The sequence below is a fragment of the Sciurus vulgaris genome (assembly GCF_902686455.1).
Source record: "Sciurus vulgaris genome assembly, chromosome: 12".
NCBI lineage: Eukaryota > Metazoa > Chordata > Mammalia > Rodentia > Sciuridae > Sciurus > Sciurus vulgaris.
This window is the reverse complement of record NC_136473.1, coordinates 48,003,210-48,020,315: the sequence shown is the minus strand read 5'-3', so window position 1 is coordinate 48,020,315 and position 17,106 is coordinate 48,003,210. Positions and strand designations below refer to the sequence as shown.

At 40.0% G+C, this 17,106-nt stretch overlaps 1 protein-coding gene across 4 annotated transcripts in view; it reads left to right on the top strand.

The window, feature by feature from the left end:
- Positions 1 to 2,414: 2,414 nt before the first annotated feature.
- OPTN (optineurin) overlaps positions 2,415 to 17,106 on the top strand; it is a 41,112-nt gene continuing 26,420 nt past the window's right edge. For 2 of the 4 annotated variants that reach the window (XM_079106930.1, XM_079106929.1), the window contains exons 1-4: positions 2,427 to 2,572; positions 9,342 to 9,518; positions 10,352 to 10,554; positions 14,518 to 14,700. In XM_079106930.1, the coding sequence (XP_078963056.1) occupies positions 2,563 to 2,572; positions 9,342 to 9,518; positions 10,352 to 10,554; positions 14,518 to 14,700 (573 nt within the window). In that variant the 5' untranslated portion in view covers positions 2,427 to 2,562. Of the gene's footprint in view, positions 2,618 to 9,341; positions 9,519 to 10,351; positions 10,555 to 14,517; positions 14,701 to 17,106 lie in introns of all 4 variants that reach the window. The other 2 variants (XM_079106931.1, XM_079106932.1) reach the window with 2 other exon arrangements.

Below are 17,106 nucleotides of genomic sequence, written 5' to 3'. Positions count from 1 at the left end.
ACTACTGTGCAGGCTACTCTACTAACACAAGAACATACAGTAGCTTGTATACTGCCTCATGGAGCTGATTTGCCATTAATGGTGCCTATTAAACATTTGTCATATTCTCCACAGGTTAGCAACAAGTTACCTTTTCCTGGACTGGGCAACAGAAGCTGCACATCATGCCAAACAGCCTGACTGCTGGATCTACACAGAACTCTGTGTGCCTGCAGCGCGAGGACTTTTCCTGGGTAGTCCAACCTGCAGATGTACCAAGGACTTTCCAGAAGACATGGGGTGGTATAAGATTGTGAGAGACATTGAGGGGTTTCTGAGGCACTGAAGAGGTGGAGCGTTGGTGTAAACACTAGTTTGTACCTAAGAAAGTGTGTTGTTCCAGGAAGTCAGTAAGAAGGACTCTAAACAATGTGATAATGAAAATAGAGAGGGAAAACTGGAAACTTGCCTTGTCATCAATCTATAGATGAGGATCAAAACAGTGACCTTGGTTGTTAAGTGGAAGAATGTACTCACAAAACATCTGAGGAAATCCACCTGGGTAGTGGGTGTACCACCTATTCTGTATATTTCCCCTGCTTCTAGGTGCAGTGCAGCCCTCTATTGTAATATACAAAATCCCTCCATTGAGTCCTCCAATTTCTTTCTTTGTGATTAGTAAACAGTATGCTTATGGCATTTGTAACCTTGGGATTAAACAGAGGGGTTCTTGGAAACCTGAATTTATAGTTAGTCAGAAGCTCCTATCAAACAACCTGGGTATTGCAATTGGTTTTGGAAGTGGCAGGGGAGGTCAGTCCTGTGGGGACTGAGTCCATATCCTGTGGGATCTGCCACCACATCCAGGTAGATAATGTTCGAATTTAATTAAAGGACACCCAGCTAATGTTACCTGCAGAACTGGTTATTGGTGTTAGAGGGGAACATTTCGACACAAACACACACACACATACACACACACACACACACATACACACACACACACAACTTCTTGGTGACCAGAAGTCATAGAACTCTTCTGAGTTGATTGTGGAGTGAGAATATGGGAGAAACTGTTTTTGTTCTATATTCCAGAAATCAATCCCCCTTTCAGATTAGTTAACACCAGGGGCCTGTTGAGAGTAAGGCAGCAGGAGGTCTAGATAGTAAAACTACACCTTTCCAGTATACCTGGAGAGGGTCTTTCCGTCTTTTTCCTTTTGGGGGTTAGGAGTATGTGTGAGTGTGTGTTACTGCTAATGGGACACAAGATCTTCCACATGCTAGGTAATTGCTCTATCAGTAAGCTGAATTCCCAGCCCTTTTGCAGTTTGAGAAAAGGACTCACTAAATTGCCCAGGTCAGCAGAATTTGTGATCCTCCTGCTTCAGCCTCTGTATTATCTGCGTTTATAGGCATGCACCATGGATCCTGGCACTGATTAGGATTTTGTTTATTTCCCATTTGTGAGCAGGCATAGATTAGTATCCATGTGCTGCCTACTTCCACTGATGTGAGCAGCAGTCAACACTTTTATTCCTAGATTAAGTTCTTCCCTGTTCTGACATTCTTTTCCACCTTAAGCACAAACCTGCTCACAGTCTCTTTCCCAGACCACCGGGGATCCCGCCCTAATTTGTTTACCTGTCTTGCTCTGGGATTTCCTTGATGGTCTCAATGCTTTTACCAAGTCCTTGCCCTTGCGATCAGATGAAGTCTGTGTCCTATGGCAATGGTTCACTGATGATTTCTCGGTGGTTGGATTGCAAACCAGGAGGGTTCTTCTTCTCTCCTATTGTTTTCTACCCTTTAATTCTAATGTCTAATGTGGAAGCATCTTCCCTTCTTTGGTATAATAGATCAATACTTCCCACAGCAGCAAAGACTGCTTCACAAGTATGATCCAGGTCAATCCATTAATCCCACCTGTGTGGGGCATCTGAAATATCCAGGTGTTAAAAGATCTGGAAGAATAAGAAAGAGCCAGAGCAGCATCCTGCATTTTTTTTTTTTTAATTAAGGCAAAAGGGGAGGTGCCTTTAGTATGGAAGGCAATGTTGTTAACTATACCTAGATTTAAGGTTGTTTTTAAAACAAATGAAGGCTTCATTTTGAAATTGCCTGGGACTCTCCTCTTTCCGTGAGATGCTGCCACCTCCTGCTGCTCTGATCTTCTATAGCAAGAAGCAAATCGGGGAAGACCCATTTCACACGCTTCTTCTAATTCGTAGTTTATCTTAATTAACGCCATCTGTCTGACACCTCAGCGTTTCCCCTACTCACTGGGTGGGGAGCTGGCTCTGCATGAAAGCGGTGAGGGTAGAATGCTGGGCACACGCAGGAGAGAGGAGGGGCGGGACGTTGGGTGAGGCTTCGAGGGGCGTGACCGTGGGCGTGGTTTGGGCGGAGACTGGGAAATTCCCGGGCGGAGGCGAGGGGCTGGCGCTGCGGTCAGCTGAGCGGCGCCGGGCGGGTCGCGAGGCTGAGCGGAAGCCCCCGAGTCCCGCCGCTCCGGTCGCCGCCCTCGGCGGGTCTGCCGGCCGGCGTCGGCATCCGGGCCTGGAGCTCTCCTCCAGGGGCACCATGCCTAGGGGTCAGTGACACTGAGAAGCCGATCGAGGGCGGCCGGTGAGCTTGGGTAGGAGGCGGCGGGGACTGGGTGGGGGTGGCTCCTTCCTTGACGAGCGCCTCTCCGCCCTGTAAGCTGTTCCCGCCGCCCGGCTCACTGCGGCCTGAGCTTGCGGGGCTGAAGGTGACGAGGGTTGGGGCGTCCACGGGGCGTCCCTTCCGTGGGACAACTGCCTTGCGAGGGTTTCCAGGCCCCGGATCATGACCTACTGTGAAATGGAAACCCGGGTGGCCACCCCAAAGGGACCCTGAGCCCCAGAATGGCAAAAACACCGGCTTGGTTAGTTGCAGGTTCCTTACTCTGCAGGTCACCGAGGTGTTTTGAGCGTAATGTCCTCTCGTAGGAGGAAGTGGTTAAAGGTACATCATTGGAAGACATGAAAACACTACCTTCATGAGGTGTTCCAGGCACTGTAAAGAATAGTGACCCCTCTCCAAGGTGGTGGGCTGACTGGACCGTTCAGAGGGGTCAACGTAAACAGTTTTGTCTGGAAAGGTGTGTGATCTCTCTCTCAAATATACAGATAGATGTAGATATATATTTTATGTAGCTATACAGATAGATAAACAGCAGAGGAAGAGAGAATGGATGTTTGATCAGGCCGAGAACCTCAGAGGAATTGCTTTTACAGTCAGAAATGTGTAAGGTGAGGCAATAAACAGGCTCAGAAGAAATGAAACCTAACTTCTGGCCTGACCTGGCCACCGAAGTAGTGTTTATGGAAATGTGTGCCACAGAGGTATTTAAGGATAGGATAGATAGCTAAAGCCTTAGACAAATACAGAATACAGGAGCCTTAAGAACTGACTAGCAAGGCAGCACTGCAACAGGAGCAGCTACCTTGCTCTTTTGACCTAGGGAAAGAAGAGGTGGGGAGCCAAGGCTGCCTCCCAGGACAGGCCCATTAGTATTGTACTAGAGAGGACCCAGAGCAGAAGCCAAGCCCAGGGACTGCCCTAGAATGGACAAGACAAGTGAAGTTTGAGTGTGGTTTGTAGAGGACAAGGATTGATTTGAGTCTGCGGGGTGTTTGATCTGTTTTTCCACTGAACGTATTTTAGGAGTTTTTTACATATTGTGTACAACACTATAAAAGTAGAACCATCTTTGTTTTACAATGAAACTTTAGGTTGAATATTATGAAACAAGATCTAAGTTTCCCTCCCAATAAAAGGAATTGATCAGTATATTACTTTTCTTTCTGAATCTCAAGTAGTAGCATGTAGGTATTCTCACCTTGAAAAATACCCACTGGTTCTCAAATCTGCTTATCAGAATTTTATAGAGAGTTGGCCTATTTAATAAGTTCTTTACAATTTATGGATTAGTAAACAAAAGGCAAAGGGAAATATTAAAATCTTTTAAAAATAAAATCTATTTTTAATGTTTTCATTGTTTCCACTTCAGCCTGTGTATGACAATGGAATATTAGAATGTATGTTTTGAAATAATATTTAGATGCCTTTGCAGTGATGTAAAAAGTAGTTTTTATTTTTAAAATAAGTTTTAAAGTTGATTTCAAAAATCTGGAAGTGAATGCCATAGGACTGTAGGAAAACAACAATACGTGCATGTGGGGTTTGTCACTTACATAGCAGAAAACACTTTACAGGTATTAGACTTAAAAATACTTCATTTTGCTGTATTTTCATTTCATTTGAGCAAACTTTTTGGAAGCCTGCTGCATGCAGTCTTTAGTAAAAATAACATGGAGAGAAAATAGACGGACATAAGATGACGACAGTAGGTGTGGGGAAGGAAGGCCAAGGAGGTAGAAATGCAAATTGCTCTTGGGTGCTTAGGAGAAAAAAGAGTTCATTGACACAGGACATCATATTTGAGATGGACATTGAACTGCTCAGTGGAAGTTTGCCAGGGCAAAATGGAAGTCAGACATCTAAGGCAGATGACAAAAGAGAGACAAGGGTGCAGAGGCTAAGAACGTGGAGAACTGTGAGCCTTTCAGTGTACCTGGGTATGAGTGGTTTGGTGACAGATGACACTGGTGGATAGGCAAGTTGAACCCCGACCTGAAAGGCCATATTTGTCTTGACAGAACTCTGTCTTATACAAGAATAGTTGTACTCAGGTGATGACTTCATGTTATAGAAGAGACAATGGGATTGAAATGGAAAGAGATAAAAGACCATTTAGGCAACTATTAAAATTCATTCAGTAAGTATCTATTGAACCTTTCCTTATATGTTTTATGTAATGTTCTCAGTGCTTGGGGTATAGCAGTAGACAAAATAGGCAGAAACAAAACAAAACAAAAACCCTGTTCTCAATGGAGGTCAGCATTGCCAAAGTGCAGTCAAAGTAAGAAGGCCTGGCTAAGCCTATGGGGATGGAGAAGAGGTGGTAGGTTTAGAAGCACTTAGTGGGTGAAAGAGACAGGCATTTGATGATCCTTTAAATTTGGCAGAAGAGGGAATTGGAAGAATCAAGCATCACTTCCAGATTCCTGCCTTGGTGACTAGGTTAAGGCTATTTCTATTTTCTATATATTAGAAAGATTCCAAATCAAACTAGAATTTTAGTATATAATGTAAGCCTTCTTTTATCCCATTGGTAGGATGCATAAATACTTAATTCTTTTTCCAGTGTGGTGAATTTAGTTGATACAATCTTAGAATCTTAGTCCCTCTGTGAATACAGACTGGAGTTTGCCGATAGCCAACTATTGTCTCTGATCAAGAGACAAGTTTTCATTTTAAAACTAATTTATCCCAGCTCAGAGAGGCTAAAGGCAGGAGGATTAGGCAGCTATTAGTTCAGAGACAGCCTCAGCAATTTAGTTAGGCCCTAAGCAACTTAGCAAGACCCCTGTCTCAAAATAAAGTATAAAAAGGACTGGGGATGTGGCTCAGTGGTTAAGCACCCCTGGGTTCAATCCCTGGTACCAAAAACAAACAAACAAACAAACAAAAAATGTAATTTATCCATGTAGAAATTGAGCCCATGAATACTTCATTAGCAAATCTGAAGGCACAACTACACCAGGGTAAGGGTCTAAGCTTATTTCTACCCAGTGTCCAGTGGGTAGAAGTCAGTGTAAGGTAAATTCTACTTGACACGTTACAACTTTCTGGCCATCAGCCATCCTGAAATGGAAGAGAGGGTGCCTACAACCTGAGTCATTGCTCATGTTTTCTGTCATTGAAACCTGTTTTGTGAGCATGTACCATGGAAACTAGACAAGACATTCTTGCTGTAAATAAGTTGGACTAGATTATCTCTAAGGTCAATTTAGGAATGAAATTTATATCCATGTCTCCAATGTCAAGTCATTGCTATAATTACTTGATCTCTGGAATTAATGTATGATGTCAGGAATTCAGGTAACAGATCTGAGAATAAAATAGTGATTTTTTGCTTTTGACCTTCTACCTACCAGATAGTTCTCAGTCTTCCTTACTGGTGAAATCTTGACAAATTCTGTGCTCAATCCTTCCATTATTAAATATCACCTTTTCTTAGAACTGACACACTTCACATTGAGGTCAGTTGGATTATTATGAGAAAATCTGTTATTAGATAGAAACTTGGACTAAATGGCATTGTTCCAATTTCTGTAATCTTTGAATATACCTGCAAAAATTTATAACATACCCCTGTTTTTGCCCAATTGAAACTAGCTCAAGGTCATGTTACAACTTATAATTAAGCTTTCCCCAACTGACATTCTACCAATAAATATTTCACATGTGCATTGTACAGTGATAACTCATAATGATTCCTCCAAAATATTCTGAAACCATAAAGTACTCTTTGAGTCATCCAAAATTATTTTATATTAAATTACTTTTAGTAAAATTTTGATAGTATTTGTATGCTATGGTTGCCATGCATGCTAACTTCTTATTTACTATGATATTTGAATTACAAACTAATTTCCCCTAACAATACTAGATAAAAAAAGTTTGCTGTAACTCGGACAGGTATATGTATTGGTGAGAGGCATGCCCATGAAGGTGTGTCTGTGTTAAAGGGTAAAGTAGGATTATAATCTTAGGAACCAAAGAATACCTTTCACATGGTTACTGAGCTGAGATAAACATATCAATCTGCTATAACAATAAAGCATATCATCTGCTATATGAGTCAGTGGGTTATCACAAGAGGTCAGGTGATTTCCCACGGCCACGCATTTGGTTAATGATATAAGTGATTTTCTACTGTCTCTTTTAGCACAACTCTGCTTTTTCCAATGTCCTCATAAAACCTGGGCAATCTGAAAAAGCTGGAAGCACTGATATAACACCTAGAACCGGTTTTATCTTTAATAAGGTTTTATCTGTAGACTCAATAAAGGTTTCAAGGAAGATCAAGGAAGAAAAAAATCTGAATACTTTCCAGGGGAACATCCCTCTCCCTTCCCTTGCCCTCTTCTCTTCCTTTCCCTCTCTATTCCTTCTCCCTTGGAAAAACAACTAAGGGGAGATTTGTGCATATAAAAAGACGAAACCAAATACATCTCCAGATAATTGTTTAGATATTTAAAAAAATATTTTGGGCTGTGGGTGTAGCTTAGTAGTAAAGCACTTGCCTAGCATGCACAAAGCCCTGGGGTTGATCCCCAGTACTGAAAAGAAAAAAAAAATGTGTATGTTTGTGTGTTTGTGTTAAATATACCCTTGCAAACTATAGTGTAATCAATGAATACCTAAGGAAATTTAGTTCTTTTACCTAAGACTTTAGTATTCCTCAGCAAAATAGGTAGGAACCTATTTTAACCCCATTAAAAAAAAAAAAAAGGAAAACCCCATTTTAATAAAATGTTGGCACCAAGACCATTCTGTGCAGAAATAAGTTCACAGAAAATCAGACATTGGCAGTTTATTTCAATTTTTTCTTTTTCTTTTTTTTCTTTCTTTTTTTTTTGCTGGGGAGAGAAGAGCAATCTGTTTTAGTTTCCTAATACTGATAGAACACTTTAGCATGATACCTTTTTTCTAGATCAGTTTGGTTGTGTAAAACATAAATGCAAAATGTTCACAATTGAGTAAAATACTTTATCAGTGTTTTCCCTTCATAAAGTTGCCATTCTTATTACATAGTTCATGAGTATGCACTTCTTTGTGCTGACTGCTTTAGGAAGAAGTCACATGGCCAGTGGTGCTACAGGAACTGCTGTCTCTATTGGTGGTAGCATTGTCTCTGCCCACAAGTTCTTCCCAACCAAAAGCATAGTGCAGGCCTCTCAGTTCCAAAGAACAGGGAGAGAGCCAAAACCCCTGTCTCTTTTTATGTCAAAGAGAAGTCTGTTCTCTTGCAGTGTCTTTTAGTGACTAATTTTATGCACGATTCAAAGGGTCCACATAGGCTCTGTAATCATGAGGAGCTGATGGGCCTGAGACCAATGTCTTTCTCCCATTAAAAATTGTATTGCTCCCTTCTTCATCCTAGGGTCCTCTTTGGTGTCAGTGGCTTTCTGCTTTCTCAGAGTTGTATAGCAGGCCTCATTGCTTATTATCTATTTGTTGGGTAGATGGATTTTAAATTGTCTTGTATTATTTATTAGAATAGTTGGCTCTTCCAGATCTCTGTCCAGACATTAGCCACTTCTATCTTTGTAGAATAGGGTATGTGAATGCATATTTATGCAGTGTCAGAAGGGAGGGGTAGTCTTTATTTTGTATAACTTTATAATCCACCCCCTCAGTTCTTGATGGAAAAACATCATAAAGTGTGAAGATGGAAGTTTTTTCATAGAGCATGTAATCAGTCATTGGAAAGATGTACCTGTTTGGATGGTGTGTAATAAAGAAATAGAGTCGGTATTTACTGGTATCTTATATTTTTAAGTCCACATTGACCTCTCTACAAAATAAAGTGGTATGTGTAGAAATATTTTCAGAATATGAAATAACAGGATGTCTTAATCTTTTTTTAAAAAATTTTTTTAGATGTTGGTAGACCTTTATTTTATTCACTTATTTATATGTGGTGCCTAGAATCGAACCCAGTGCCTCACACATGCCAGGCAAGCACTGTACCAGTGAGCCATAACCCCGGCCCTCTTAATCTTTTTGGTGTATGCTATGAAACATATAATATTGAAATTCAAGTATTTGGTACCACCTTTATTATATGATAGGGTTGATATGGGAATCATCTTTGATACTTGTTTGTGCCACTTCTTGTCCATGAACAAATAAAGCTGTATACCTCGGTGAACAAACAAACAGGAAACTGTTTCCTCATAGTATAATAGTTATCTGGGTGAGTTTTAATGAAGACTATAGAGGCAATGACATGTTTGGGTGATGTTTTAGCACAAAGTAAGCATTGTAAAAAATGTTAACTCTCCTCTTCCCTTTCGGCCAAAAATACAAGACATAAATATATGGAGATTAACAGCTTTATTGAGATATAATTCACATACCATACAATTTACTCAAAGTAAGGCGATTTGAACGTAAACATTTGTATGGGAAAATTTATTTAACGATACTTTGCCCATGTATACAAATACCCTTCCTTCTCATTTTCCAGTCTCTCACTGTATGTACCCCTTTGTACACATGCACAGGTTTCCCTGAAGCTGGGATATGCCTTTTTGTTTAAAAAAAAAAAAAAAAAAAAAGAATTTGAAAAGTTCAAAATGCAAGTGGAGAAAGTTGGCAGCTTCGTAAATAAATATTAGTAATTACTAATGGATCCCTGAGACTCAAGGACACCCCTGGTGGAGGGGGCATAGCTATATTTTCATTTGGTGACTTTTCCATAGGAACTGCTGCCATGTCCCACCAGCCTCTCAGCTGCCTGACTGAAAAGGGGGACAGTCCCATTGAGACCACAGGAAATGGACCCCCCATTCTGGCTCACCCCAGCCTGGACACATTCACCCCAGAGGAGCTGCTGCAGCAGATGAAGGAGCTCCTGGTTGAGAACCACCAACTAAAAGGTGAGTAGCCACCCAACCTGTGTTCTCCACTCACCTGGGACCTTTATGAAACATAATTCCTTTGTAATAAGTCCAGAATGGCTTTTGGTAGGGCTAAATGCTTTCTGTTATTTACATCTTGATACAGGTAAGAATAAAACATATTCTGTCCAGGGACTGGTGATGTTGCTCAGTGGTAGAATGCTTGCCTAGCATGTACAAGGCCCTGGGATGGATCCTCAGCACTGCAAAAAAAAAGTATTCTATCTCAGGGAAATAGTATAGTGACATTTAGTCTATTAAAAGGGAAAAGAAAGAAAGGCTACTTTGAATACAGACTTAGTGCTAAATATTATCAGTTATAGGACACATTCTTTTTTAAAAAACTTTTTTAGTTGTCGATGGAATTTTATTATTTTTATTTATTTATATGTGGTGCTGAGAATTGAACCAAGTGCCCCATGCATGCTAGGTAAGTGTTCTACCACTGAGCTACAACCCCAATAAAGGAAGCATTCTGATATGTCAAGCTGTGACTTTTGGCAGAACTGGTGTTCTATCACAGAGTGATAGGACCTTTGTTAGTTCCTTAGTTATAAATGGGAATCTGGGCTATAGTGGAGGTATCCAAATCAATTTTATTTTCTTTGTACTTTAAAGACTAGAAATGTTAGACTCACTTGTCCTGGCTAAAAGCAAATACCACTCACCCTACTATAGTCTTTTTCCGGCTGACCCTTGGGCCCAGGCCAAGGCTGGCCTGTTTAGATCCAGAGCCAAGTGGTGAAGTGGGCTGTGGGCCCATTTGGTCCATTCTCCTGGTGTGTAACTTCCTCATTCTGATCCCCATACAGAGGCCATGAAGCTAAATAATCAAGCTATGAAAGGGCGATTTGAGGAGCTTTCAGCCTGGACAGAGAAACAGAAGGAAGAACGCCAGTTTTTTGAAATACAGAGCAAAGAAGCCAAAGAGCGCCTGATGGCCTTGAGTCATGAAAATGAAAAACTGAAGGAAGAGCTTGGAAAACTAAAAGGGAAGTCAGAAAGATCATTTGAGGTGAGCGATAAATTATGATGTTATTTCTTAGTATTTTCAATAAAATATTACTTGTCTAGACTCCTAGATCAAAACCTTTCATGCCTCAGGCTGGACTAGTATTTTACAGTGTTTTTGGTGAAAAAAATTGATTGCAGTTTTAAGCATGTATAATCCCTGTTGGGAAAAGAAATTTGTAAGGCTTTAACCATATTGATTGTAGTCAAAAGAATACTGAGTTGATAAATCAGTATTTCGTATTCTTATAGCAATGTAGATGGACTTCTACTTAGAACCATCCAATTGTTAGCTTTTAGATTATGTCTCTGATAAAAATATTACATTTAGAACATCTACTACTCAGTATTTTTACTTACTGGCCTTGTCCTTTCTCTCAGTCTAAAAGAGAGAATTCACTTTATATTTCCTTTTGAAAAATGACTTGTCAAGTACCATGTTGTGATAGGAGGCTGGCTGTAGAGTTGTCATGGTTAAAGAGAAAGAGACATATTTTTGTTGACCCAAATAACCCGGGAAATGCATTCATACTAAAGAGTAGATGTCAGAGATGTTAGTGAAAAATAAACCAGAACACCTTTGAAGTTCCTGCCAATATGCCAAGGGTCACTGGTTATTGTTCATTTAGGTGGACATCTGCTGTTCATTTTCTTCCGAACCCAACATTTAACCCTTTGGAAGATGAAGTACTTGGTTGGATTAGGGAGGATGTGTTCTAGCATCAGTGATTTTTCTTGAGGCTTTACCTTAAACTTCGTTGATCTCTGTTTTCTTGAAAGGGGGGAAAAAGAGAGAGGGAGGGAGGGAGGATAGAAAATAATGGAAAAGGGTGGGGTGGTGAATAATCCAAAATATGAAAAGTTGATTAGAAAAATATTACAGTTCATATCAATGATCTTACTTATCACCCCGCTCATGGAATGATGAACATTCTGCTTGAATAAATTTATATTTGTATTGCTGGTAATATTTATCCTGCCTGAACCTTCAGTTTGTCTTACTGTCCAAAGAGCGTGAGGTTGTTTCTTTGGGGGGAAATTTCTCATTAGCTAAATATTTTTGAGGTAAAATTCATTGAAGAAATGATCACCTAAGGTATATGAATGATATTCTACTCTGGGGAAGAATATATCTTAAATTATGTCACTTATGGAATGTGAGCTGACAGTTGGCTTTAGTCAGCAGGGGCCTGTCACACTGAGGCCAAGAAGGCAGCTTCCAGAAGCAGTGTGTCTTTCTGAGCTAGCCTGCCTATGGGTTTTCCTAGAAGGTTCCAGAATTGGAAGAAGTTGAAATCAGAAGCTGAAGCTTTGGACAGCTACTTTCAAGGCAGATGATCAGTGGACACAAGCTCCACCTGAGAACAGAGTAGAGTTCTTCCTTGGAGGTCTGCCTTCTGATCCTCAGGGCGAGGTCAGGCACTAGTGGTTCTGTCTGATTCACCGAATTATGCATTAAAATTATCTGCAGGGAGTGTTTTCTAACTTAATTGTACAAATGTCTGTGCAGTGGTGAATAGATAGAATTCTTCTAGGATTAACTTAGGCACATTTTCAGGACAGTGGGAGGAAAGATTGTACAATACATGAAAAGACAAATTGTACTCACTTGGAGGTCAGTGGTAAGGGCTCAAAAGTGATGAAAGAGAGTAAGAAAGAATGGAGTCGGAGTAGAGATCAGAGCTGAACCATAGGAGCTCTAGTCCAGGAAAGGAATGAAAGGATTTCAGTAGTAAACGAAGGAAAATTTGAAGGGTTATCTTACAAGAAGTTTCATGGAAAAATAATTGGATTTATGATTTCCCAAGGATAATTAAGATAGATATTCTCACAATTGTGAAAATGAAAATTAGCCTAATCTGAAATTCTAATGTCACAGTTTTATATCCCTGGTCTCCAAACACATGTTTAAAATTATATTTCCTATCCTATACCAAGGTATATAAAAATGCTTTCTATAAAATATTCTCAGAGAGGTCAAGAGGGCACACATAAGGATTCCTAAAAAGGCATAGTCTTGTTTAGACTCCTTCCTGGTTCTGGGTGCGATGGTACCTATCCTGTTCCTGTTTCATTCTTTACATTTTTTTCTTTTGTGTGAATCATTGCTAAGAGAGACTGCACAGCCTCTGACCTTTCCTTGGAGACCTGTTTCTTGGGGTTCTTTAAGCTGCTTTCCTTTGAATGTGTGATAGTTGCCCAGCAAGGCACTGCTCCAGGTGAAGGCAGAGAGCATCACCAGCAATGGGAGGCCTTTCTGGTTACAAGTCATGTACTAACTGGTTCATGGTCCTGCCACATTTCTTTCTCATACTGCTTCAGTTCCACTATGAGCCTTTGGCCTGTTCTCTATTTCTTGGGAAATGTTTCAGAGAGGTGTGGGACAGGGAAAGGATAAAACTCAACCCAGACAATACTGACTACAAAATTAGGGATCACTCATTTAAATTACTTGTTTAGAGATTATGTTGATAATGCTTCATTATGCTATCAATTTCTAAGGAGAATTAAGATTTTTCTTTAAAAGCTGGTCTGAAGTATTGGTTATTTTACACTATACTATTAAGATGCAGGGAATGTTGAAATTTTCTGGTACTTTCATGGATCTGTACTTCTGATTTGGAAAGGAAACTGAATGAAGCATGGTGTCATGCGCATAAGAGCCATGAAAGTTTCCTGGGGAGAGAGCCAACCATGTGGTGTCACATCTTCCTTTCTAATCTAAGACAACCGAGGCCAGGAACTGAGGCCAGTGATGAATGGGGTGTAAACGATCAGTTCTCCTTACTCCCAACTGGAAATGCCGCACCTGAACAGGGTCTTTCTCCTATGACTTTGACATACGCAGCAGTCATTGCAACAGAGTGAACACGACACGTAGCAGGCACTAGTGGGATATTAATACTTATTATTGTTTTTAAGGCAAAAATTTAATGTTTTTTTTACCTTTGGTACCAGTCTCTGAATTTTAAGATTTCTCATTTCTCACCAGATTTATTTTCACCAACTTTAAAATACCAACATAGAATATTGTACCCACCAGCTTACATACTGGGAGGATTTGTGTCATTTCACTGTGCTGTGCTGGTACAGGACAAAGTAACATCCTTGGTGCTTTGGCTTCTAATTAGACATGATGAGTATAGGGAGAGCAGGGGTAAGTGGGCATTTGTGGGAGGTAAAAAGGTAGGAGTTTGAGTTATAGAAGCCTTTTCTTCTTCTTTTCTAGAATTTTGGACTATTCCACCATTGCCAAAGTCTGGTTGGTTCTTTTCATAATATCCATATTCTAATGTGCTGTGGAAGAATTTCTTTCTTGTCATGAAGTCATTTTAAATTTCTGTCATTTGAGTACAATCAAAGAATGTAAAATTCTGGGTATTGCCCAGTGCAGTGGTACATGCCTGTAATCCTAGTGGCTTTAGAGGCTGAGGCAGGAGGATCTCGAGTTCAAAGCCAGCTTCAGCAAAAGTGAGGCACTCAGCAACTCAGTGAGACTCTTTCTCTAAATAAAATACAAAATAGGGCTGGGCTCAGTGGTCACGCGCTCCTGAGTTCAATCGCCAGTACCAAAAAAAGAAAAAGAAAAAGAAAAAATGCCGGGCATTGTATCATATGACTGTAATTCTAGCTATTCCGGAGGCTGAGGCATGAAGATTTCAAGTTTGAGGGCAGTCTATGCAAAGTACCTGTCTCAAAATAAAAAATAAAAAGTACAGGGAATGTAACTCAGTGGTAGAGAGCTGTTTCTATACCCAGAAACACACACACACACACACACAGAGTAAAAATTTCCATTTTAAATGATATGTTAAGATAAATGTCAAGTAAGAGCTAGCTTTTCTACCTAAAGCAGAGGACAAAAATTGTTGTGAACTACCTTGTCCATGAGTGTGAGGACAATCAAGTTTGATGGTTAGGCCCTTAGTTTGATTTGTTTATGTGCTTCACTACTTTCCATTTCTAGGACCCCACTGGTGACTCCAGGCTTCCCAAGGTGTTAGCAGAGCAGGAAGTGGAACAGCTGAAGACCCAGGTGGCACGCCTTCAGGCAGAAAAGGCAGACCTGCTGGGCATCGTTTCTGAATTACAGCTGAAGCTAACTGCCAGCGGCTCTTCAGAAGACTCCTTTGTTGAAATCAGGATGGCTGTATGAGTTTTGGTTTTGTTCTTGTTTTAATCAAACTACAAAGCCTCATCGAGACAGATGAAACAATTACCACTGTTTTTTTTGCCAACAGTGGAAGCGAAATATTGAGGAAATTTCAGTGTAGCAATGATAAATTGGCTCCCATTTTAAGTACAATGCTTGCAAGGGTTTCCTAGCTGAAATGAAAAAATATAAATTACCTTTTATGACAAAAGATATGATCACTTTTCCCTGAATTACCCTGGCAAATTGGATATTTTTTGTGACTGAACCTGAAAACAAAAACAAGTCAAAAACAAAAACCTTACTCTATGTAAATTTATGACTATGCAAATGGTATGCTGTTACTCCATGTACAAACAGAAACAACATGTATACCATTTGTTTACAATAAAAATAAATTATAAAAACAAACAAACAAACAAACAAAACGTTAAGCTTGAACTTTCTGGTCATTTTTCAAAGCCATGAGACCAGTTCACTTAGATGAACAGAATTGTGATCAAATGTTGTAAACCAGTGGCTATTAAACACTTTAATTGTGGGTTTCTCTTTTCACATCTTATGAGGAACCATGGAAATTAGATATGAGAAGAGAGGAAAAAAGAGGAAAGAGCTGTTCTGGTGGTAGGTTTGTTGTCTAAAGCTCTGACTTCGTCTCCCATCCCAATCCAATAACGAGGACACGGTTTTGAGAAAAAGGAAAGAAGGTTTATTGCTTTGGTATCAAAGGAGAAACACAGGGGACTCCTGTCCCAACGACTGTGATTCTGCCCATCAGCTTTTTAAGAGGTGATTCAAAGGCTACATTCCGAGTGTTCTCTGGTTGGAATTGTAATTCACTTGTTAATTTGGGAGATAGGCATTTCTGAGGTCTTCTGGCACTACCCCAAAGTCTGGATTACTACGTTCCTATGGTGGGTGTGTACTCAGAGACAGATACTCTGCCCAGGATGTGGAAAAAAAGGTAATCCCATTTCCCCTGAGGTTAGGGAGGGGGAGAGATTAGGGAGGAGCAGGGAGAGAGGAAGAGAAAAAACATGTCCATTTGAAAAATAAGTTGCAGAGCAGAGCAGCAAGGGCTATATTCAAAGCATAAAGTAGACCACTGTTAGGTTGAAAGATATCTGAGAACTTTGTTTGAAGTCAGTGCTATCAAAGTCAAATTTGTGTCAACCCAAAATGAAGTGGGCTAAACAAGGGGGTGTGTATCAATCCCTAAACTCTTGTGAAGTGTCTATTAAGACTGTTTCTGGATATACACATAGTCCTATGACAGAGCAGAGCCAGGTACATAGATCATATAGGGGCCTCTCCTTCAATGATACTACAAAAGATTGGACAGGGAAGGAGAAAAACATACAAGGATAAAATCCTTTGTAATATAGGAGTTCATTTGAGCTTTGTCAAAGTACAGATCTGATATAGGAAAAGAGAGGAACCGTGCCCTGAAAAAAGAAATGGACTTTATAGGTAAGTCAGGGCGAGTGGAGAGCAACTTGAAATACAGCTAAACCACCAGGTATTCTGTAATATTACTGTGGGTCTTCCTTATTCATTTACCACACTGAAGTTTAATAGGATTGGAAAGTGGCTCTTACTTACCTTACTATCCATGCCAAAATCAGGAGAAATCTAGGTTTGAAAAGGCTCCTTTACCAGAGTATCCTTCCTGGAAGATTACTGAGATAGAAATTCCATCAAAGAGCTTTAACCTTCTGCAAATAACTGATAAAATTCAGGAAGCCCGAAGAGTATATCCAGACTTCTCCAAATGAGGCTTTTTCTCTTACAGTTGGCATCATCTTCCCCCTCACAGATGAGTGACAGTTATTGTTAGGGTAAACATTGTGCTTGCCTCTCTTCTGTGAACTTGAAAATATTTAACAAGATTTAGAAAGTGCAGCTCAGGAGGCTGAGGCAGGAAGTTTGCAGGTTTGAAGCCAGCCTCAGCAACTTACTGAGACTATAAGCAACCTAGCAAGACCCTGTCTCAAAATAGAAAAATAAAAAGGGCCAGGGATATGGCGCAATGGTAAAGCACTTTTGGGTTCAATCCCTGATACCAAAAAAAAAAAAAAAAAGGATTTACAGTATATATTGTAATTTTTGAAGATTTTTCCCTATTTATTTTAATATAACTGCCTTGCAAATACTGTTTTAGGTCTTACTTAACCTTCTTGATCTCTAAATGGCTTGTGGTACATGTAGATTTCTAACAGGACCTAATTTGGCAAAAAATGTTGCTTGGTAAACCTCATCCACAGAAAACTGCCTCTTTGTCAACTTTGATTCACAGAGTTCTAGTATTTTACATTTTAAAGGGACATACAAGAAAGGTATGTGAAGTTGTTAGATGTGTGACCTTAACCTAAGAAAAAGGGAACTGCCAAGGAGAGATAGGAG